At 45.0% G+C, this 25,277-nt stretch overlaps 1 protein-coding gene across 2 annotated transcripts in view; it reads right to left on the bottom strand.

Annotated features, from left to right (window-relative positions):
- Window positions 1-25,277, bottom strand: part of TFCP2 (transcription factor CP2) — a 348,159-nt gene that overhangs the window by 270,090 nt on the left and 52,792 nt on the right. For both annotated transcript variants that reach the window (XM_069230905.1, XM_069230906.1), the window contains exon 6: window positions 20,698-20,804. In XM_069230905.1, the coding sequence (XP_069087006.1) occupies window positions 20,698-20,804 (107 nt within the window). The remainder of the gene's footprint in view (window positions 1-20,697; window positions 20,805-25,277) is intronic.

Raw genomic sequence — 25,277 nt, 5'->3', positions numbered from 1 at the left:
ATCCTCAGAGGGGTTGTTCTTGGCAAACTCTGCCAAAAGCTCCTGGAGCTGTATTTTGGTAGGGTTTGAACCAGTTCTGATCTTTTTTATTTTGCAGAGAGACCTTAACTCTGACATCCTAAGATTCAGGTAAGGGGTGACGTCGAGTTCCATCACATTCTCTTCTGCATTAGACATTATGTTTCTAAAAGTTGGAATACTTTGTAAGAATCTAAAACTATCTCTAGAACTTACTTCAAACTTTTACAAAACTTTTAAACTCTAAAAGAAATGCTAACAGGGACTTAGCAGGACTTTAAAAAATTTAGAAAAATAGCTCAAATTTCAAAAATTAGTTTCTAATGACAATTTTTGGAATTTAGTCATGTGATCAGGTATTGGCTGAGTAGTCCAGCAAATGCAAAGACTTGTACCCCACCGCTGATCCACCAATGTAGGAAGTTGGCTCTGTATGTACTATTTCAAAGTAAGAAATAGCATGCACAGAGTCCAAGGGTTCCCCTTAGAGGTAAGATAGTGGCAAAAAGAGATAATTCTAATGCTCTATTTTGTGGTAGTGTGGTCGAGCAGTAGGCTTATCAGAGGGTAGTGTTAAGCCTTTGTTGTACACACACAGGCAATAAATGAGAAACACACACTCAGAGACAATTCCAGGCCAATAGGTTTTTGTATAGAAAAATATATTTTCTTAGTTTATTTTAAGAACCACAGGTTCAAGATTTACAAGTAATACTTTAAATGAAAGGTACTTCACTTAGGAACTTTGAATTAGCAAAATAGCATATACAGTTTTCACACAAATGACATATAGCTATTTTAAAACTAGACAGTGCAATTTTCAACAGTTCCTGGGGGAGGTAAGTGTTTGTTAGTTTTGCAGGTAAGTAAACCACCTACGGGGTTCAAAGTTGGGTCCAAGGTAGCCCACCGTTGGGGGTTCAGGGCAACCCCAAAGTAACCACACCAGCAGCTCAGGGCCGGTCAGGTGCAGAGGTCAAAGTGGTGCCCAAAACGCATAGGCTTCAATGGAGAAGGGGGTGCCCCGGTTCCAGTCTGCCAGCAGGTAAGTACCCGTGTCTTCGGAGGGCAGACCAGGGTGGTTTTGTAGGGCACCGGGGGGGACACAAGTCAGCACAGAAAGTACACCCTCAGCGGCACGGGGGCGGCCGGGTGCAGTGTGCAAACAAGCGTCTGGTTTGCAATAGGTTTCAATGGGAGACCAAGGGGTCTCTTCAGCAATGCAGGCAGGCGAGGGGGGGGGGGGGGGGGGGGGGGGGCTCCTCGGGGCAGCCACCACCTGGGCAAGGGAGAGGGCCACCTTGGAGTCGCTCCTGCACTGGAGGTCGGATCCTTCAGGTCCTGGGGGCTGCGAGTGCAGAGTCTTTACCAGGCGTCGGGTCTTTGAAGCAGGCAGTCGCGGTCAGGGGGAGCCTCGGGATTCCCTCTGCAGGCATCACTGTGGGGGCTCAGGGGGGTCAACTCTGGCTACTCACAGGCTCGCAGTCGCTGGGGAGTCCTCCCTGTAGCGTTTGTTCTCCACAAGTCGAGCCGGGAGCGTCGGGTGCAGAGTGCAAAGTCTCACGCTTCTGGCAGGAAACGTGTGTTGTTTCAAAGTTGCTTCTTTGTTGCAAAGTTGCAGTCTTTGTGGAGCAGAGCCGCTGCCCTCAGGAGTTCTTGGTCCTTCTAGATGCAGGGTAGTTCTCTGAGGCTTCAGAGGTTGCTGGACCCTGTGGAACACGTCGGTGGAGCAGTGTCTTTAGAAGTGGGGAGACAGGCCGGTAGAGCTGGGGCCAAAGCAGTTGGTGTCTCCGTCTTCTCTGCAGGTTTTCAGTTCAGCAGTCCTTCTTCGTCTTAGGTTGCAGGAATCTATCCTGTGTTCTGGGAGCCCCTAAATACTCAATTTACGGGTGTGTTTAGGTCTGGGGGGTTAGTAGCCAATGGTTACTAGCCCTGAGGGTGGCTACACCCTCTTTGTGCCTCCTCCCTGAGGGGAGGGGGGCACATCCCTATCCCTATTGGGGGAATCCTCCATCTGCAAGATGGAGGATTTCTAAAAGTCAGTCACCTCAGCTCAGGACACCTTAGGGGCTGTCCTGACTGGCCAGTGACTCCTCCTTGTTTTTCTCATTATCTCCAACGGCCTTGCCGCCAAAAGTGGGGCTGTGGCCGGAGGGGGCGGGCAACTCCACTAGCTGGAGTGCCCTGGGGTGCTGTAACAAAGGGCGTGAGGCCTTTGAGGCTCACCACCAGGTGTTACAGTTCCTGCAGGGGGAGGTGAGAAGCACCTCCACCCAGTACAGGCTTTGTTACTAGCCAAAGAGTGACAAAGGCACTCTCCCCATGTGGCCAGCAACATGTCTGGTGTGTGGCAGGCTGCTAAAACTAGTCAGCCCACACTGGTAGTCGGTTAAGGTTTCAGGGGGCACCTCTAGGGTACCCTCTGGGGTGTATGTTACAATAAAATGTACACTGGCATCAGTGTGCATTTATTGTGCTGAGAAGTTTGATACCAAACTTCCCAGTTTTCAGTGTAGCCATTATGGTGCTGTGGACTTCGTGCATGACAGACTCCCAGACCATATACTCTTATGGCTACCCTGCACTTACAATGTCTAAGGTGTTGCTTAGACACTGTAGGGGCATGGTGCTCATGCACTTATGCCCTCACCTATGGTATAGTGCACCCTGCCTTAGGGCTGTAAGGCCTGCTGGAGGGGTGACTTATCTATACCTATAGGCAGTGTGAGGTTGGCATGGCACCCTGAGGGGAGTGCCATGTCGACTTAGTCTTTTTATCCCCACTAGCACACACAAGCTGGCAAGCAGTGTGTCTGTGCTGAGTGAGGGGTCCCCAGGGTGGCATAAGACATGCTGCAGCCCTTAGAGACCTTCCCTGGCATCAGGGCCCTTGGTACCAGGGGTACCAGTTACAAGGGACTTACCTGGAGGCCAGGGTGTGCCAATTGTGGAAACAAAGGTACAGGTCAGGGAAAGAACACTGGTGCTGGGGCCTGGTTAGCAGGCCTCAGCACACGTTCAAATCATAACTTGGCATCAGCAAAGGCAAAAAGTCAGGGGGTAACCATGCCAAGGAGGCATTTCCTTACACAAGTATTTAGATCCTCAGGCAGCAAAAGATGAACGTGAGCTGAGTTGTCATACTCCATGCAGCCAGCCTTTGTCCTGCATAGCCAAACCATTTAATCAAAGGCAAAAACGTACACCAAATAGGCACATCTCTTAGCCTGAGGGAGGGGTTCACAATAGGTTTCCTCATTAAAACAGCCCTGAGCCTCTTTTGCCAAACAGGTAATTCTTTCACCTTCTGACTCCTTGAACAAACATGTTTCCACTTATTCTTAGATGCCGGGGCTGGATCCCCTAGGGATGAAAGGTTATTGAGCGTTGCAGCAGCAAAGCCTGCAGGTTCAGTACCCCCAACTGGGGAGTGGCAAGAAGTCCCCTATCACAAGCTATAACACCTTGACCTGTGCAGGGCTGGCCGATGGCGCAGGAAACTCCAGTTTCATATTGTTTGACACAGAGTCCAGCCAGACAACAAGGAAAATCGGGCATTGGCAAATAATATTGACACACTGAATAGTCCCAGGACAGAGGCTGTGTGTTCCAACCTCAAGCACCACATGCAGATGTCACCGGGATCTAGGCTGCCACCTCGGTCGTTTATCAGCCTGGCCAGTGTTTTTCTATGGAGCCTAGCAAAAAAAAAAAAAAAAGTGGCAACCCTATGAGGATGATCTGAAAAATACATTTTCTGGTGGCATCTTCTACACGAGTTGGCGCCTGAGACAGTCTGTAGAGACATCAGATCTTGTCAAAAAGATGGGGAATTTGTCAGTGAAACAGTGCAGTTGGCCCCTAATACACTATAGTTGTGCCATATCTGGAGGTGCAGTCACAACCAGACCCTCACTACACCAAGTTTACAAGTTTAAGTTTATTGACACCGTTAGTTAAAACCATCGCAAATTCTGACATACATAAATACTTAACATACTCACTATATTAAATAGAAACTCCTAAAAACATTTGTTTAAATCTAATCTTGTCATGATAATTGTGCCTGACTAAAACCTGCTCCACTGATTTCAACATTTCTCTTGATCTTAAATTTAGGATTTTCTTACTCTCTTGTTAAAACTACTTTGCATCCTAGTTGCTAAACACGAGACTCAGGGAATATCCTAAAGTAATTAACACTAGGTTATACCTGTGACATATTTGGGGCTGGAGATAACCATTCGGGAGCTTTCCTAAAATTGGTAAACCGTCCACTCTCGGCTTGCAAAAAACTTTATTCTCTAATTCTTTCTGGGGCTGTACCATGAATTTGGTCCCTCAACAAGAAAACGGAATTGAGAGACTACTAAACCAACTAAAGACTGCCAGCCTGCATGAGCGTATATTCAATGTCCTAAAGATGTTTTTCAGATACAGTGTACTGAGGCCTGACAAACCCGGGCACAAGCAAAAGATGTGTTCTAATGACTTCTGTCTGAACCCACACAGTCGACAGGAATGTGTTGGATCTTGCTGTCTCCAAGAAACGACCATATCTTTTGTCTCCATCAGCCCAAACCGAAAAACAAGAACTAATGTTTCAGCGACTGGTTGAAGGATGCTGCTATATATTCCTAGGCCCTTAATGTTTTATACAATGTTATTACACTCCAGGCATGCTGTCTTCTTGCCAGGTTATGTTTGTCAGAAATAAAAGATTTCATGTTAGTGGCAACATTTGCCTTCCGATAAAACTCTGTTTTGCCCAAAATCCGCTCCCAGGCTTCTAGCAAATCTAGTGCTTTAATACAGTTCTTTAAATCAGTGGTTCCCAATCTGTGCGCCGCGGCTCGCTGGTGCGCCATCAAAACTAGCCAGGGGCGCCGCACACAGTTTGGGAACCACTGAGCTATTTATAGCCCTTGGGCCAGTTCGTACAAAATAAAACTACTCAGTTGTAGCAGCTCTTTTTTAATTTTGTCCTTGAGCGCCCTCTGGTGGTTAAACACAACTAAAGGGATTCTACATTTCACAATATTTAAACAGTTATGTTATAACTACATAAAAATGAGACCTGCCCATTTTACTAGGGTTACCGTCAACCAATATTTTCCCCTTACTAAAAAACCCTATGCATGCTGTAATTAAACAACTGTTACATTTTTATTTTTTACAGTTATATATAGAATTACAATACCTTCATTGGCGTCATCCCAATTCTTTTCAGGGAGAAAAATGGATGTACTCCCTAGGCCAGGCTTACATCCCCCACCCGCCAACAAAAAGTAACATAATGGGGAGCCGCAGCCAGTGGCCAATAGATCAAGGGAGCCGTGGGTCGAAAATGTTTGGGAACCACTGGTTTAAATGATGACCCCAGGTGCTTTTATCGTTTTGACGCTGTTGCTCCTCAATTTCCACCCAACATAAGTTATTTAAGGTACCGATCTCTGCTGCGCGCATTCTCCAGCATAACTTGGTGATGGCACATTTACTCTGAAATTCGTAGTTTTTCAGACCCAACTCTAGGTGGACCTGGGCTGGAGATGTTAGTCGTGGTATCCGAAAAAACGTTTTGTAAGCCTTCGTCTGGACTTGGCTGAAGAAAACTGCCTCCTTCCCTAGCGTGATTTCGGCTCCATACTTAACGGAGAACAAGTGGGTGTGCGACGGGCAGCTCAATTTTTGTTTCAGTTTTGTTTCAGTACTTTAAAGCCGTAGGTCAATGAGATGGCTTTAGCTTGAGCAACAGCCAGCTGTGGCTTGAAAGTCAAGAGGTGATCCATAGTAAATGCCAAATATTTGTGTGTGGGGGCAGCCTCCACCTGGGTTCCATTTACGAACCATGAAGCAGATTTAAACTTCTTATCGACTAGGCGGACATTCTTTGTTTTACTCAAGTTCAATTCCAGACCTTGCATTGTTATGAATGTATAAAGCGCATCAATGCTATGCTGTAGTCCGACAGGTGTTTGACTGAGTAAAACTATGTAGTCTGCATACTATAGCCATGCTATTCCTTTCCTAGCCAATTCTGGCAGTGGCTATTTACAGGTGCAAGAGCCTCGGCTAGAACTGCAAGATATAAATTGAACAACGTAGGAGCTAGTACACACCTTTGCTTTATTCCTTTTGCTGTTGATACTCTGTTGGAGAGGTGGCCATCCTCTCCAATTTTTACTTGCACCCAAGTGCCTGTAAACAAGTCCATCACTGCGCTAAGGAGGCTGCCAGGTAAGCCCCAGCCATTCAGTTTCTCCCATAGGCGGGTTCTTGGTACACAATCAAAAGCTGCCTTTAGGTCTAAAAAGCATGCAAATAGCATTTTCTTCTTAAGCCTGGCTTTATTTCCCAGCAGAGCCAGGACTGCCAGGTTGGTGGAGGCCCCCATACCAGCTCTGAAGCCTGTCTGGCATTGTGGAATTAGATGTCTATCGTGGATCCATTCTGCCATTTGTTGCAGTAGACAGGCTGCATAGAGTTTTGCTTCCATGTCAATCAAGGCTATTAGCCTATAGTTTTTGAAGGGTTTGCAAAATTTCCTGTTTTGTATATTGGGTGAATAATACTGCCTTTCCATACATCTAGTAGCACCATTGAGCCCTGGAGGTCATTAAAAAGCAGCGCCAGCTAATAAGCCCAGAATGGAGGGTCTCCTTTAAAAAGGGCATTCAGGATTTCATTCTGGCCAGCTGCCCCTTCCATTTTTAGTTTCATAATAAGGCTTGTCAGCATTTTGATGTCTTTGTTCGTTAGAGCGTGATTATGTTCTTTATCCTTTGGAGATAAATCAGTTTGCATTGTCACTCTAATGCCAAAGTTTATCTTATTTGAATCATTAGCTGCCTGAGTGGCTTCTTCCCTCACGTGTTGCTCTGAGGGTGAGAGCACTGTTTGTATGTGAGCCTCCCATGTGGCCGCATCAATGCCTGCGTTCATGTGTCAATTTTTTCCCTGATTTAGTCCATTTATCAGTTCCCAGAACTTTTTGTTATTTTTCTGTTTGTTGGACATGAGAAGCTTGGTCCACAAATCCTCATGATAACTCTTTTTTGCCATCCAGCAATTTTTCTTGTAATTGGTTCTTAATTCAGAAAGCCTTGTGTTCTCGGGTTTCCTTCCCCTATATATGTCCTTTAGGATTTTTTTTGATTCTCTAGAAACTTAATTTTTCTGATTGCGTAGTGTTTTGTTATACCATGGCTTTTCTGCTCTGCAGTACTTAACTTTGTTGTTCCTCTCTATAACCGAAATCGGGAGGTGTTTTTTTTTTTAATGGTAAATTTATTTGTTAAGGAATCACACAATTGCAGACAAGCAGCGACCCATTCTCCTGGAAGGTGATCTCCTTGTTCCTGCATTCTTAATATTTCTTTGAGTTCTTCTGATGTACCTGTGCTGCGGTACACTTCTTCCACAACTTTGCCAAAGCCCGGCCCCTTCCATTTTAGTTTTATTGTATCATGAGTCACTGGGGCTGAAATTATATTAGTGGAGGGGAACCGATTCCATTAATAACGGATCTTAAGGAGTTGTGGGAAGTAATTGCTCTTTGTGCGTTGTTGGATCCTATATGATAAGACCAATGGCAATGCGGTTTCATTTATTAATGAGAAGTCGATTTTGGATTTTTTTGTACCACTTAAGAAGGTTACTTGTGCGGATGAGGCATCCTTGGGGAGAGGCGTCAAACAGCGCAAACCCAATTTTTCAAGCTCACTATTCGCATTTGTTCTGTTGAGGGGTTGTGCTGCCCTTTCTCAAATCAAGGTTAAAATCGCCAGACACAATGAGGGTTGGGTCCTTATTTTGCTTCTGCAACATTTTAAAAATGTTTCTCAATGTTTCCATATTCTCACTATTTTGAGTTGTATTAGGGTGAATATATACGTTGATCAGTAGAAAGGTTCGGTTAATGTCTGATGACGCCCAGTGCTTCAACTTTATTGGTAGCAGCCAATCGATTCCCAGGTCGATCTGTTTAATCACCCAATTGATTTTCGTAGAACAATATTTTGTAAGGCCCCCCCTTGGGGTGTCTGTGTTTTTGAGGTTGTTTTGCAGAAACATCCATCCCAGTATATCCAGAAATTTGTATTGGCTCCAAACACCATGTTTTCTGCAACATGATGATTTCAAACTGCTGTAGGAAACTCATAGCCGCCTTGTCGATAACCCTATTTTAGACCATGAGTGTTCCAGGAGCATATATGGATGTTTTCTGTTTTTTCGTCAGGACCTGTTGTAATTATTGCAGTTAAAATTTTGCCTTCCAGCCTGTTTGACTGTCGAGGGTGTGTCAATAAAGACCTGCTGGTACATGCCAACTTCTTGGGGAGGTTTCTACTCCCACAGCCTCCCTTAAAATTGAACTGCCCTTTTTTTGTTGTGGTAACAGAAGATTGGGGTAGCGGGGTGGTTCTAATTTTTGCAAGACGATGCCCCATGCACTGAACATATCCTAATGTGTTGAGATTTGGTCAATTATAGCGGATGTGGCCCAGGATGTCAGCATTGCCTCTTTTTGTTTATTATTTGGGTGTGGAATGAACTCAACAGTCATCAGTTCAGTTGTTGAGATATGAGGCAGGGGCTGAATCGCATTTATTAGCTTCAGCATGGTGCCTCTGTTTAGAATGTCAAATGCCCCCTTCAAGTCGTAGCAAGGGATTAAAAGTAATTTGTTGTCCTCTGAAGCCATCTTGTCATGCGATGTCTGATGTCCTGGAATTCTTTTTAGTGCTGCGCTGTTTGTGCAATCATCTGACCAGGGATAGTGACCGTGATCTAAGGTCTGTTTATTATTTCCTACAGATTGGTTTGTTTCGATCATATTATATTCAACACTTGCACATTGAGGGTTTTCTTCCCAGAGTTTGGCGGTTTCCAACCGGTCATTAACCTGCTGAGTTCTAAGCACTCACAGATATTATTTTCTTTTTCCCTGTAGTTCCCTTGAGTGCATCTCACCGTGCAAAAGGCTACGGCCCCACTTGTTGCTGGAAAGAGGGGTTTTAGGAGATTGCTGCTGTGATGTTATTTGATTACCTGGAGCATTTAGTTCACACGTGGGATTGGCATCGCTAGCCAGCTGATCGTCCCTCATCTGACTAGGTTTGGCCCTGCTTGTTGTCTTGTCAATATTGCCTATTCTGCCTGATTCCTTGCTCAGCAAGCAGTTAAATGTAGCAAATTATTTCCGTATATTATGTTGCTGGACTCCCTTAGAATTTTTCCGGGCTTTCCTTTGTCGTTTCTTTTCCCTTTTCGTGAGTGAGGTTTCCTCCACTATTGAATTGTTGGGAGCCAATTCATACGGTCCGCCCGTGGAGGAGCCAGTTTCTTGTGTGCTAGGGCATGGTCTACCCACTAAGGGCCAGATGTAGCAAAAATACAAATTGCGACTTGCAATTTGCGAGTCCCTGCGACTCGCAAATTGCAAGTCGCAATTTGGTATGCAGAAAGGTGTCTCAGACACCTTCTGCAACTCGCAATGGGGTCGCAAAGACCCACCTCATTAATATTAATGAGGTGGGTCGCAGTTTGCGACCCCATTGCGAGTATGGGCACTAACGGGGATGGTGGCCTGCTGGAGACAGCAGACCACCATGTCCGTTACAGCTTTTTAATAAAGCAGTTTTTTTTTTCTAAGTGCAGCCCGTTTTCCTTAAAGGAAAACGAGCTGCACTTTGAAAAAAAAAAAAAAAAAACGAAACCTTTAGTTTCTGATTTTTTCAGGACAGGTAGTGGTCCATTGGACCACTGCCTGCTCTGAAAAAATATTTTTTTCCCAGTCACAAAGGGGAAGGGGTCCCCTTTGCGACTGGGTTACCATCCACTTCAAGTGGATGGTAACTGCGACATTGCGAGTCGCAAATAGGAAGGGAACACCCCTTCCTATTTGCGAGTCGGAAATGCATTTTGCGAGTCGGATCCGACTCGCAAAATGCATTTCTGCATACCGGAGAGGCTTTTGCGCCTCGCAAACGGCATTTTTCGCTGTTTGCGAGGCGCAAAACCCTTTCTACATCTGGCCCTAAGTTACTCTGAAACCTTTCCTGTCCAGATAAGTAATTTTCAGTGAAATTATTGCATTCATGCGGGGGATCCTCCACGATTTGTGTGCTATCCTTATTTTCTAAGTTTTTGAGGGCCTTCTCGCCTCTACTACTAAAATGATCTTGAGATCTAAGGGTCGGGACTTTTACCTCTTTCAAAATGTTGATTAAGATTTCCTGGGTTCTTTGTGAGTTATCGCCTGCAGTGGCGCACTAACATGTCACCTGCTGGGAATATGAGTGGGTTTGAGCCCTCTTTATCAGATCGTTCAAATTTTGAAGCTTGTTATTGATGCTCACGATGTGGACAGCCAGGATATTAAGTAAATCTACCGGAGTGTCTTGCTTGTCTGCTTGAAATTGGATAGCTGCTGACATCGCGCCCATTGTTGACAGCAAGGCCTTACACGAGTCTCCAGATGTTGATGATTTTGCATTTGGTTTAGCCCCCTTTATATGGTCCAATGGGGTGTCAATTTCCTCATTGTCGCTCCGTTGCTGTGTCAACTGAATTTGCATCCATGTCCGGTGTTGTTGTGGTTGTTATTTTGCAAAGTGAGCAGTCTTTCCTTGGTGAGCTTGTGCTGCAGATGGATCTCAATTTTGCTTTGTTATTTACAATCTGATTGCCTTGAGGGATGTCTGAGTAAGTATTCGAAGTATCTATCAACTGAAGTTCCTCTCTTATAATACAGTCAGTGTTGTTCTCTTCTTGCAGGGGTTATTGGGTAAGTGAGGTGCAGCACAGACTCTCCCCCCCAGTTGTTCCAGTTACTGAGATTTGAGGTGGAAAAAGTGTCATTATGATAACATCTGTGAATGTCTGCGTTGATCGTTATGCTGGTTTTATTTTTATTAGGCTGAGGGTTAGGTGTGTTTGTTATTCCCAGGTCAGCGCGAGATGTTTCCGTGTCCTGCACAGTTTTTGCTTCCACCATGTCTGTTGTTTCTGTGTTGTTGGCAGAAGCTATACCTTTAGAAGCATTGGTGGAGTTCAACTCCCTCTTAGTGTCCCTCAAGAAATCTGTGATTTTGTATCCTGCCTTTCTGCCCTGGCTTGGAGATTTATGAGGCAATTTCTTTTTTGGTGCCGGGTTTGGAGTTATTTTCCTTTCTGTGGATTCAATTTTTGACTCGTGCTAACCCTCTCCTGAGGAGTCATGCCTTAGCCTCCTTGCTGCTTTTTTCCTTTCACATGTTAGTGTCATCCTTGCTGCCACCCCTGGGTTAACAGGCTATGTCTGAATATTGCGGCTGATATTGTGTGTGCAAGCAACGTCGGTCTATTGCTGGCTGCTTTTGCGCTAAGAGGGCAGTCTGCACCCAGATACTTTGAAGAATTTGCGCTCACTGGCTTGCCACCATTTTTTCAGTTTACCACAGTCTCTACTTTCTTTGCTCTGTATTCTTTCCCCTAGGGTCTCCAAGCTGAGCTGAAGGCGCCTGGAAGCTTGGAAATACATTGCACACCTCTGCACTCCTGTGTGCCTGGTGCGGGGCCCCACTTGTGACTTGTGACTTATGGCTTCAATGTCGGGCTTCAATGGCTTCCATGTCAGGGCACTCTCAGGGCTCTTCCCCTCTCACTCTGACCCCCCCGGTGCCTTTCCCCGGCACCTACGTCCAATTGCAGTAGAGGGGTACTGGGGTGGGGCGAGTAGCAGAGGGCCGTGTGCTGCGTTCTGAGTGCTCAAATAGAAAGTTCACAGCCGGAGGGGAAGAAACACAAACGGGGAGAGCCGATGTATCCTCCCCCTTCATCCCCCCCCCGCTCCTTATTTTCGGCGCTTTACCGGCTCCCCCCGCTCCGTGTCACTGGGCGCCGGACCGCCTATTGCGAAGATATCGAGAATTGCGGCAATCGTACCCTGCGTTCGCCGAGAGCCACCTCTTGTTGCCTCACTACACCACATTGCGGCACTGGAGACACTTCTGGGAAAAGTTCTCCAAACCAGTCACGAGTACGGAAATTAGTATTGTTAAAGAGCAGAGTCCGTAGGAAAATTTATGCATTACATAAAGCTTTTTCAATTCTGCATACAAAAAGAAAACACGCCAGAAATGGGAACCTGTAGCCCTCATACGAGTGTTCCTTATAGGGAGCAAGATGTTTTGAAGACAGAATGTGGTGCAGAGTGAGAGCAGTTCAGTATGACAGGGCAGTCAGGAAAAGAGTCCTAATACCAACCTCCCAGCCATTCTCCTGGTTTATCAATTTAATGAAGATGTTAATAAAATGTCTGAATATTAGAAGATAATTTTCTTTGTTATAGACTCTTAATTGTATTTGAAAAAAAAAGAAAAACAATCTAATCCCATAAACACAGAGTAAACTAGAGCGGTAATGTGAAATAAGTTCTGCACAGAGGTTCAACATCCTTTTTATGCAAGTTAGAAATCAGGCAGTAGTATGAACTGGGAATTCAAAGGAATGAACTGATTTCAAAGTGGCAGCTCTGCAGGTATCATCAAAAGGAACATTCCTCCCGACATCAGCAACACCAAACGTATTGTGGAATGGGCTCTATACTATAGAAGTCTGTTTGCTATCTAACCTCAAGTAGTAATGCGGAACACTACCTATCTGGTTACGGACTGTTCAGAAGTTCCATGTAGTGTGGACAGCCGCAGATGGCCTATGGTCAAGCACTCTGCAAACTGGGCCCAGAGCATGGAAGACAGCTGTCCCGTGTTTATATATATATATATATATATATATATATATATATATATATATATATGGGAAATGTCACCCAGTGTACATCTGTTCGTGGCATGAGACGCTGCAGATTCACATGCTGTGCATTATCCGGTCATCTAGTGTTGGGCTCGGAGTGTTACAAGTTGTTTTTCTTCAAAGAAGTCTTTTCGAGTCACGGGCCCGAGTGACTCCTCCCTTTCGGCTCCATTGCGCATGGGCCTCGACTCCATCTTAGATTGTTTTCCCCGCAGAGGGTGAGGTAGGAGTTATGAGTATACTAGAGGTGCCCATGCAATGGAGTAGTTATGTATGTACCTAATGTCTATTAAAATATTATTTATTTATATATTTACAATTTTCATTCAACTAAAAACGGCTACAGGCTACCAGGGAGGTGGGAGGGCGCATGTGAATCTGCAGCGTCTCATGCCACGAACAGATGTACACTGGGTAAGTGACATTTTCCGTTCGGTGGCATGTGTAGCTGCAGATACACATGCTGTGCATAGACTACCAAGCAGTAATCTCCCCAAAAAGCAGTGGTTTAGCCTGTAGGAGTTGAAGTTGTATGAAATAATGTTCTTAATACAGCCTGTACTACTGTGGCTTGTTGTGTTGCTAACACATCTACACAGTAATGCTTAGTAAATGTATGAGTCGTAGACCAGGTGGCTGCCTTACAAATTTCTGTCATAGGTATATTCCCAAGAAAAGCCATTGTGGCGCCTTTCTTTCAAGTGGAATGTGCTCTTGGTGTAATAGGTAATTCTCTTTTTGCTTTAATATAGCAAGTTTGAATACATTTAACTATCCATCTGGCGATGCCTTGTTTGGATATAGGATTACCAGCATGAGGTTTTTGGAAAGCTACAAACAATTTTCTTTTTTTTTTAACGAAATTGTTTTGTTCTGTCAATGTAATACATTAGTGCTCTTCTTATGTCTAATGTATGCAAGCCTCTTTCGGCTACTGAGTCTGGTTGCGGAAAGAAGACTGGGAGTTCCACAGTTTGGTTTAGGTGGAATGGTGATATGACCTTTGGTAAGAATTTTGGATTGGTACGGAGAACCACTTTATGTTTATGTATTTGTATAAAGGGTTCTTGAATAGTAAATGCTTGTATTTCACTTACTCTTCTAAGTGATGTGATAGCTATTAGAAAGGCTACTTTCCAAGTCAGATATTGCATTTGACAAGAATGCATGGGTTCGAATGGTGGGCCCATGAGTCGTGTTAATACAATATTAAGGTTCGCCGAAGGTACTGGTGGTGTTCTTGGGGGTATGATTCTTTTTAGTCCCTCCATAAATGCTTTAATGACTGGGATTCTAAAAAGTGATGTTGTATGTGTAATCTGCAGATAGGCAGATATTGCAGTGAGATGGATTTTAATGGATGAAAATGCTAGATTAGACTTTTGTAAGTGTAATAAATAGCTTACAATGTCCTTTGTTGAGGCGTAGTGGCTGAATTTGATTAGTGTGGCAGTAGCAAACAAATCTTTTCCATTTGTTTGCGTAACAATGTCTTGTTGTAGGTTTTCTTGTTTGTTTAATGACCTCCATACACTCTTGTGTAAGATTTAAATGTCCGAATTCTAAGACTTCAGGAGCCAGATTGCTAGATTGAGCGATGCTGGATTCAGGTGTCTGATCTGTTGTTTGTGTTGTGTTAACCGATCTGGTATGTTTGGTAATTTGATGTGGGGTACTACTGATAAGTCCAACAGTGTTGTGTACCACGGCTGGCGAGCCCAGGTTGGTGCTATGAGTATTAGTTTGAGTTTGTTTTGACTTGGTTTGTTGACTAGATAAGGAATGAGTGGGAGAGGAGGGGGAAAAGCGTAAGCAAATATCCCTGACCAACTGATCCATAGTGCATTGCCTTCGGATTGAGGGTGTGGGTACCGGGACACGAAGTTTTGGCATTTTGCGTTTTCTTTTGTTGCGAATAGGTCTATGTTTGGTGTTCCCCTGCGGTGGAAGTGATCCTGTAGGATCTGGGGATGTATTTCCCATTCGTGAGTTTGCTGGTGATCTCGACTGAGATTGTCGGCTAACTGATTCTGAATGCCCGGTATGTATTGTGCTATTAGGCGAATGTGGTTGTGAATTTCCCAATGGCGAATCTTTTGTGCTAAGAGACACAGTTGTGACGAGTGTGTCCACCCTTGTTTGTTGAGATAATACATTGTTGTCATGTTGTCGGTTTTGACAAGGATGTGTTTGGGGGCTACCAGTGGTTGAAATGCTTTTAATGCTAGAAAAACCGCTAGCAGTTCCAAATGATTTATGTGAAGTTGTTTTTGTTGATTGTCCCATTGACCCTGTGTGCTGTGCTTGTTGAGGTGTGCTCCCCACACTATCATGGAAGCATCTGTTGTGATAACAGCATGAGGCACTGGGTCTTGGAATGGCTACCCCTTGTTTAAATTTATAGGGTTCCACCATTGAAGCGAGGAGTTTGTTTGGCGGTCTATCAACACTAGATCTTGAAGTTGACCCTGTGCTTGTGTCCATTGATTTGCTAGGCACTGTTGTAAGGGCCGCATGTGTAATCTTGCATTTGGGACAATGGCTATGCATGAGGACATCATGCCTAGAAGTTTCATTACAAACCTTACTGTGTAGTGTTGGTTTGTTTGTATGCTTGATTTTTCATTTTGGAACGATTGGACTCTTTGTGGACTTGGAGTGGCAATTGCCCTTTGTCTGTTGAGTGTTGCTCCCAAGTCTTGTTGTATTTGGGATGGTTGCAGATGTGATTTCTGATAATTTATAGAGAACCCCAGTTTGTGTATGGTTTGTATGACGTATTGCGTGTGAAGAAGACACTGTTGTTGAGTGTTGGTTTTTATTAGCCAGTCGTCTAAATATGGGAATACATGCATGTGCTGTCTCCTTTTGTGAGCGGCTACTACTGCTAGGCATTTTGTGAATACCCTTGGGGCTGTTTTTATTCCGAACTGTAGCACTTTGAATTGATAGTATATGCCGTGCATTACAAACCTTAAGTATTTGCTGTGGGAAGGATGGATGGGTATGTGGAAATACGCATCCTTGAGATCCAATGTTGTCATGTATTCCTCCTTTTTTAACAAGGGAACCACCTCTTGAAGTGTTACCATGTGGAAGTGATGTGATTTGATGAAGAGATTCAGTGTTCTGAGATCTAAGAGAGGTCTTAACGTTTTGTCCTTTTTTGGAATCAGGAAATATAGTGAGTAGACGCCTGTTCCTTTCTGATGATTGGGTACGAGCTCTAATGCTTGTTTTTGTAGTGGTGCTTCGACCTCTACTTGTAATAGGTCTAAGTGTTGTTGGGACAGATTGTGCTTTTTGGGTGGCACATCTGGTGGGAAATTTGTGAATTCTATGCAATAACCATGTTGGATAATTGATAGGATCCATGCGTCTGTGGTAATATGTGTCCAGTTTTGGTAGTATGTGGTTAGCCTCCCCCCACTGGTAACAAGTGTTGGGGTGTTGTGACACTGAAGTCACTGTTTGGGCTGGCTTGGTTGGAACTTTCCCCTTCCTCTTAGGAAGTGTCCTCTATAGAAACCACAAAACCCTCCCCTTTGGTATTGTGCCCGATAGGTGGGTCTGGTTTGAGAGGTGGAAGGCTCAGATGTTTGTTGCCGAAACCCTCCTCTGAATAATGGTTTTCTAAAGGTGCCTCTGACTTGTGGGGAATAGAGCGCGCCCATGGCTTTAGCCGTGTCCGTGTCTTTTTTTAATTTCTCAATGGCTGTGTCGCCTTCCGGCCCAAACAATTGTTGTTGATTAAACGGCATATTCAACACCGCTTGTTGAATCTCTGGCTTGAATCCAGAACTTCTCAGCCATGCATGTCTGCGAATGGTTATCGCTGTGTTGACAGTCCGTGTCTGCAGAGTCTAGTGCGGACCTTGTCTGGTTGTTAGATATGGCCTGTCCTTCTTCTACTACCTGCTGGGCACGTTATTGGTGTTCCTTGGGCAAGTGCTGTATGATGTGTTGCATCTCGTCCCAGTGTGCCCTGTCGTAGCGTGCAAGTAGGGCTTGCGAATTTGCAATCCGCCATTGATTGTCTGCTTGTGCTGCCACTCGCTTGCCCGCTGCGTCGAATTTTCTGCTTTCTTTGTCAGGCGGCGGAGCGTCTCCTGACAATTGAGAGCTTGCTCTTTTCCTTGCCGCCCCTACAACCACTGAGTCCGGTGTAAGTTGTTGTGTTATGAACACAGGATCTGTTGGGGGAGGTTTATACTTCTTCTCAACTCTAGGCGTGATAGCCCTTCCCTTTACAGGCTCCTGGAAGACCTGTTTCGCGTGCTTGAGAATGCCCGGGAGCATTGGCAGACTCTGATATGAAGCGTGGGTGGATGCCAAAGTGTTAAACAAGAAATCATCCTCCACTGGCTCTGTGTGCATTGCTACGTTGTAGAACGTAGCTGCCCTGGGTAGTACCTGAGTATATGCAGTACTGTCTTCTGGTGGTGACGGCTTTGTTGGATAACAATCCGGACTGTTATCCTATACTGGTGCATCATATAAGCCCCATGCATCAGCATCATCCTGTGTCATCCCAGTATGTGTGGGTGATTGCATTATAGGTGTTCCCACTGGTGACAGTTGTGGTGAGTGCGGTGGGGACGGTTGTGGTGAGAACCTTGGTGGTGGAGATTCGTCTCTAACCACTTTTGCCTTAGGTTGCATTTTTGTCTCCTGAAATACAAGTTTCCTTTTAGATTTGATTGGAGGTAAAGTTTGTATTTTTCCAGTCTCTTTCTGGATATGTAACCTCCTTTGTGTATGGTCCAGTTCTTCCATACATAACTCCTGCTCAAATCTATGTCTTTCCTTGAATTGGCTGGAAAGTCCTTGCTCTTGTGTATAAGAGCTTCTTCTCGGCTCCGAAGCCGCTTTTTTCGGTACTGAGGTTTCTGATAGAGTCTTTTTCGGTTCTGAAGATATTTTCCTTACTTTGGGCAAATCGAACTCTCGGTGTTGAGATTGTTCGGTGCCGGAATCTCGACCGAAGTCAGAGGTCTTCGGCAATTCTTTGGCCTTTTTCGGTGCCGATGTTTGGTCACCTTCCTTTCGGTGGGTTGAGCCATGGCCTGCTGGCGGTAGCATCCCCACAGCCTTAAATGTTTTTGTCTGAGTTTTGGACGGGGCAGGTTTACTCACGGTTCGCTGCACCGTCGATGGTCGTTCACTTTCGGAATCGTCCGAGTCCGTCCCCTGGATAGAGATGCTTTCCTCCTCTCCGACGTCAAGTTGTTCTTCCGGTTTCGACGCCATTTGAAGTCTTCTTGCGCGTCGATCCCTTAAGGTGTTTTTCGATCGAAACGCTCGGCAAGCTTCGCAAGTATCCTCCCTGTGTTCAGGTGATAAACACAGATTACAGACCCAGTGCTGGTCTGTATAAGGATACTTCGAATGACACTTAGGACAGAAGCGGAAGGGGGTCCGGTCCATTAGTCTGGGACGACGGGTATGGTCGGGCCGACCAGGCCTCGGTGAAGAGTGGAAGCCCCGAAGGGCCGCCGGAGCGCTCTTGATGTCGGTGCTGATACACTAACACTAACCCGGTACCGAACGATAACAATACCGTCACATTTTCAATAATTTAGCTAACTTTCCCGATTCGAAATACGGAGCGAAGAGGAACACGTCCGAACCCGATGGCGGAAAGAAAACAATCTAAGATGGAGTAGACGCCCATGCGCAATGGAGCCGAAAGGGAGGAGTCACTCGGTCTCGTGACTCGAAAAGACTTCTTCAAAGAAAAACAACTTGTAACACTCCGAGCCCCAACACTAGATGGCAGGAAAAATGTCACTTACCCAGTGTACATCTGTTCGTGGCATGAGACGCTGCAGATTCACATGCTGTGCATTATCCTGCCATCTAGTGTTGGGCTCTGAGTGTTACAAGTTGTTTTTCTATGAAGAAGTCTTTTCGAGTCACGGGACCGAGGGACCCCCCCCCCCCCCCCCCCTGGTCATATATATATGATGTGTCCACAGTGCTTGACGCAAATAAATTTTTTTAAAAAAGAGTGCCTAACCAACTGCATTTGGGCAGCCAATATCATGAACATTGGCCCTTTACTTAAATCCAGGTTATTTTGTAACATTCAAAGCCAAATTGCCTATTTAAAGAGTAGTGTGCTACCAACAAAATAAGAGCTTGGAAGCAAATGTTCAGTCTGCAAGCTGGTTAGAGATATGGCATGGCATGTGCATACCAAATCAAAAAAATCTTGACAAATGCAATGGCCATAGTCTTCATGCAATATCAAATAGCGAAGTCCTGCCATTTTTTCCTTGCAATAAAAGGCCCGACGAGAATTTGAAAAGGAAATTGTGCTTTTTGATGATGTCTCTATTGACCTAAACCAAACCCTACGCCCACAACCAAGCTGCACAGTGAAATATTTGTTGCAGTTTTGAACAGAGCCAACGATGATCTAAAAATATATTTTCTACAGATTAACAAATGGGACAGTAAAGGCAGGTGAACTGCCTCTGGTCTGTGGCAAAAGTGTGGTTACATCTACAATTTCTACCAGATACCAGGGTTACTTTTCAAACAAACTCCAGCATTCTAATATAGAGGCAGGAGTCATTGGGGAGGCAAAAGAATAAGATGTAGCCTCCTACCCTAGCTACTTCCAAAATGTCAGGACAGCATTTTTCTTCTTCATGTGTCATACGTATGAGGCACGGTAATACCCAACAAGATCATGCCTCAAACAATGAAACATTTCCCAACACACCTCTGAGACACTGCCTCACACACAGCTCCCAGAGACACTGCCCCACGCACAGCTCCCAGAGACACCGCCCCACGCACAGCTCCCAGAGACACCGCCCCACGCACAGCTCCCAGAGACCCATCACACGCACAGCTCCCAGAGACACTGTCACACGCACAGCTCCCAGAGACACTGTCACACGCACAGCTCCCAGAGACACTGTCACACGCACAGCTCCCAGAGACCGCCTCACGTGAAGCTCCCAGAGACACTGCCCCAAGCACCTCACAAGTACTGCCCAATACCTTCCGGAGGCCAAAATTCCCCCAAACCTACTGGAAAGGGAGATAATGCACATTCCTGATGGCAAGGGGGTACTAACTCCACATTCCTATGACACAGGAAGGAAGGAGGCACTGCAAGTTCTCAAGCTTCACAAGGCCCACTGCCAGCAGATATTATAATGGTACTGACTGTCATACTTCTACAATCCAAACATCTCAGGGGTCCAAGTATCTCTGGTAGTGAAGTTGGAGGGTGAATCTTTCAAAGGGGCTACACTATTTTCCAAACATCACAGAGGTACCCACCTTAAAGTGGCATCTTTTTCTACTAGACCAAGTTGTGGCACAACAGCTTTCGGGACTTTTGGCAAGTATGCTGCCTCCAGAACTGCTCTTGGGAAGCCTACAGGTTCCAAACCACACAGTCGGGGGAGAAGGCATGTAGACAACCCAGTGATGAATGTGGGGATGGAGGAAGTTACAGCCTCTTCATCTTTTGAAGTTCTAATTAGGAGCTTAAAACACACTTCTCAATCTACACCTAAGCAGTAGGATACATGCTTAATTACTGGACATATCAGAACAATGCTCCCCAACCAGTCACTGTATTTTACTAATCTCAGGGGTAACCACTCCCACTCGACAGTATCCTGTTTACAATCAACCCACAGCCCACCCTTATGAAAATCCACTCTTGTAAACTGCTCTCCTTTATTGCGTACCAATCTTCTATTAAGGCTTTTCAATCCCAATAGCACTGCACATACAACAATGCTTTCAGATCACTCTGCAGGCACACTCTTTCTAGAAATGATTCACCAGTGCTTTCACACCTCCCAGCAAGTACGATGCTTTTAAACCTCACATGACATAGTCACATGTCCATACCTGGATAAACACAGAAGTCCGCTTTGCTGGGTCCCAAAGGAATTCCACTGTGTTAAGTTGCGTTGGATTTGACCTGGGATCAATGATTCCCACAGACATTGGAATATCTGAAAGACAGCAAAAATATATTTTACCAAAACAACACCGTAAGTGACAGATGTATTTGGGATCATCTTTTTAGTGCCAAGTTACCAAGTAGCCTTACACTGTAGACCTGCTTGCCACGAAACCAGAGAAGTAAGGCTTTCAGCACAGAATAGTGGGTTCTCAGTACAGGGCCTGGCCTTTGGGCAAGCCTACTCTCTACAGTGTTCACACTACATCCATTTATTGACGATGTATAGTTGCAATTAAGGTCTGCAAAACCTATGACAATTTTTTTTTTTTTTTTTTTTTTTTTTTTAATCATTTGGTGTCAGTATCTGCCCCTTAGGAAACTTCTTTTTCACCACATCCTCCCTATGATTAGGAGATCCTTCACCCCCCCCACCCCGCCCTCACAATTTCTTCGATAATGCAGCCTTCAATGCCTGGCATCTTGTAACTGCATATGCAGTAGCACTTTTCAGCCCGTCAGATCCTTGAGATTTGCAGATCCAACTGAGTCGGTTGATTCTGCAGTGAGCAAACAGAGAAAAAAATAATACCCTACAAGTTACTTGTGATAAAGCTCTTTCTGATAGGTATGTTGTTTAATGACAAAGTCCTACCTTGTGAGTATTCGCCCAAAGGTCCGATTGGTCTGGAAACTCAAACGCAGTACTCCTGCACACCAATAGGTTGTGGTGTGCAACAAATCACCAGTAGGTTTATATCGAAGCTCCACCCATGTGCACTAAAATCAGTAGCCTTTGAAGGCTTGTCCACACCCTAAGACAAAAGCCCATTGACAAATTGGCTTGAACTGAGTGCAGATCTCTAGTTTGGGATGTTTTTAGATGGAAAAGAGTCCATGCCACAGAATGGTGAGGTGGGAGGGGCAGTGGGAATACTGTGGTCAGATGGAGTATCCACCAGTAGGAGTATTACTAAAGCTAAGTAACTTGTTCTTCTCATGGATACTTCTAACCGCAGTTTCCTCACTTCATGAATAGATACCACATCAGTACCTCCCTAGATGGCGGGTCAGTGGAATGGCTCAGAACTAAAAGTTCTGCTCTGAAAGGTCATAATGCCCTGCTGCCGAATCTAATTTTTAAGGAAATAGGACTTTGCGAACATGTGCAATGATGCCCATGCTGCAGTCTGACAGATATTCAGAACGGGCATTCTGCATGCTGGCGTAATGGCAGCATCGTTGGTTACAGTAGATTGAACCCTCATGCCTTCAGGTTGTCGCTTCTTAGCTAATGCATAGCAGATTTTCAGGTAGAAGACTATCCACCGACAGGTGGGTTTGTTCTGCAATACCTTCGCTTTCTTTCCCCCTGAAATCCTACAAAAAATTAATGGTACCCCTCCCCTGTGGTATCTGGTATGAAGACTGGAGAAACAGAGGGCTCTCTTGGGGTCCAAATAATGGAGTCTCTCCTCCTCTTTGAAAAGGTCAGGCAGGGCAACAGACATTGGAAGGGCGATAGCCTGCTAGACAAGGAAAGGGGTTGCGACTTTTGACAGGAATGCAGCTTGAGCTCTCAACGCCAGTTTTTCTGGCAAACATTATGTGTAAGGTGGCTGGACCGATAGTGCCTGCACCTCACTGTTGCAGTACCACCTGGCACTGGTGCTGTCTGTGAGTATCTTTATTAGCTTCCCTTTAATGGGTGGTTGGAAGGCCTTCAAAACCAAGCGGATCACCCACAACTCTAAAAAATGATGTGGATTTGGGTTTCTGCTGGAAGCCAGAGTCCTCTAATCACCACCCTTGCCAAATGGCCTTCCTAACCCATTAGTGATCAATCCATGACTAGGTTCAGCTCCGGATGGGGTACAGGAAGGAGTCTGCTACTGGCCCGGTCATGGTCTAGCAGCCACCACTTCTGATCATTTGCAGTCTCCTCAGAATCCTGGATGGAATCAAATAGGTTACACATAGGTACTGTGCTCACAAAAACTGCACTGCTTCCAGGAAGGCTCTGATGAATGGAAGCGTTTGCAAAGAAGCCAGGTGAGACTTCAGGAACGTTGACAATGAACCCGAACAATTTTAGGTTTGCTGTCATCTGGAGGTTGTCTATGACTGCCTGGGGCGATCACGCTTTCAACTGCCAGACGTCCAGGTAGGAGAAAACTGGCACATCCAACCTCTGAAGGTACGCTTCCACCAATGTCATGAATTTCGTGAACACTCGAGGTGAACTATCAAGGCCAAAAGGGAGAAGGGCAAACTGAAAAGCTTCTGGCCCACTGTGAACCGCATGCAACTCCTGTGGTCCTGCAAGACAGGAATAACTAAATATGTGCCCTGCAGGTCTAATGCTACCACATCCAGTCTCCAGGGCAGACAATACCTGGGCTAGCATGAGCATCTTGCATTTGTCCTTCCACAGAAAGAAATTTATACATCGGAGACCTAAAATAGGATGAAGGCCTCCATCCTTCTTCAGCAGAAGGGAGTAATGGGAGTTCGGAGGCTGAAATCCTTCTCTTTAGCTCCTTTGACCAAATAGACTGCACTTCCTGCTGCAAAATGGACATGTGACTCTGTCAGCCACACCGATGCAGGTGGAAGGTGAACCAGGGTAAAAAGAAAAGGGAGGAAATAGCCCTACTGGAAAAGTTGGAGGACCCTAAGCATCTAAAGTGATATTGCACCACCCCTGGAGAAAATGTTTGATCCTACCTCATACATGGTGGGTGTGTTTTGAAAAGGACACACTAAAGTCATTTTGCAGCTTTGGAGCGGAGTGGTTCGCTGTCCTTCATATCCTGAATGTTGCTGGGTGGAGTATGACAGCCCCAAGGCAACGGCATCAGACCACCCAGAGGCAACAGCCTCAGACCGTCCCACAGGACTAAAGACCCCAATGGGCCTCTGGAACTGCCGGTAGAAGTTAACCCCCTATATCCAAAAAAAGCATGGCTGTAGTGACCCAGGAGTTACCTGACATTGATAGATCGCAAAGCAATGCAAACAAAAGACAGCATGCACTTGCCAAAGCTCTCCATACATTTGGATGCATGGTCAGGAGGGGACCTTAAGGTTTACTCTGATGATGGGCGCCTGTATTTCAAACTCTCCGGTGTCAGGTACTCAGTCGGGAAGTAACCATCACCCAGTGCTGGTCTGTGGCAACAACCTACCTGCCTTTTGACTGGGGACCCAGAACATGGTTTGGCACAAGTGCCTAAGAATGTATGCGTAAGAGCTTTGTCAAATGGCAGGAGAGTTTCAGTATGTGCCTGACTAGGCTGGAGAACCTTTGTAAGGACTTTGGTCTTTACTTCCATGGTAGGGAGCTGCATGTCAAGGACATCCGCAGGCCGTCTGATAACCATTGCAAAACAAGGTCTCTTTTGTGACAGGGCCAGCGGAGAGACAGGTCAAGTATCTGGTAAGGTGTTGAACCACAGGCATCCAGTAATTCTGTGCAACAATTGTCCTCCTCTCATACTGTGGGACAAACTTATCCAATTATCTTTACCATTGTTGGAATCAGAACCAAGGAGCTGGTGTGAAGTAGGAGCTCTGCCACATGGTAAGGTCAATCTGTCTGTCAGGAGGGACGCTCGGAAATAGGATTGACAGAGATGGAATCCATCTTGTTCAAACTTGAGATTTATACGACATTTGGCCTAACTAAAACACATTAATTACTTTACTTCTATACATCATAAAAAAATTTCAATTACGACTGTATTAATTCAGTCTATATATGTAAGACCATGTGTAAAAATGCATGTGTAAATACGTTAATATTAATGCACAAAACATAATCTTTAAAACAATTCCACATGTTGCAGAGTCTTATATGTTGGCAACACTGAGTTTTGCCTTGTAGTCCCGTAAAGTTTTTGGGTTTATCTGAATGCAATCGTCACAAGCCCTGGAGTTTAGTTCCAATTCCAGGCACCACACGCATACCTCGTTAGGAATCTGTCACAGACATCTGTTTGTGCCACTTCCTGAAAGGTTTAAAATCTGTTGTTTTGGGAGTTGACATATTTCCTTTTCAAACAGGTAAAAAGAAAAATTTAGAAAGAAGAACTCATCAGGAGTAGAGCTTTAGATTTGCATCTGAATGCGCAGGAAAGGAACAAATGTCAGTGCGCCTGGGTGGAGCTTATATGGCACCACGCTCTCCACTTACGGAGCAGAGTGACATCACTGTAGAGCTGCACAACGTTATTGTCATTACCTGTGTGCCTGAGTAATACTTTTGACTTTTCAGTTCCAGGCTGATGCCTGGTAGAATATTCAAAAAGGTGAAAAATCTGCAGTTAGAAGTATCCCTCAGAAAAAACGGGTATATTTTACGAATTTCGATCCACGATCCCAGACTTTTAAGTTGTTTGCGAAAGGTTAAGTTATAAAATAATGTAACTTGTCTGCAACGAAAATCTCAAAAGCGACTGAACAGATTTACACCCAAGTCAAAAAAAGTATACATACCTGAGTAAAGTTCTAGTTTTATCTGATT

The sequence above is a fragment of the Pleurodeles waltl genome, chromosome 4_2 (genome assembly GCF_031143425.1).
Source record: "Pleurodeles waltl isolate 20211129_DDA chromosome 4_2, aPleWal1.hap1.20221129, whole genome shotgun sequence".
In the NCBI taxonomy this organism is placed as follows: Eukaryota; Metazoa; Chordata; class Amphibia; order Caudata; family Salamandridae; genus Pleurodeles; species Pleurodeles waltl.
Note: the sequence above shows the minus strand (reverse complement) of the source record. Positions and strands in the feature narration are given on the sequence as shown.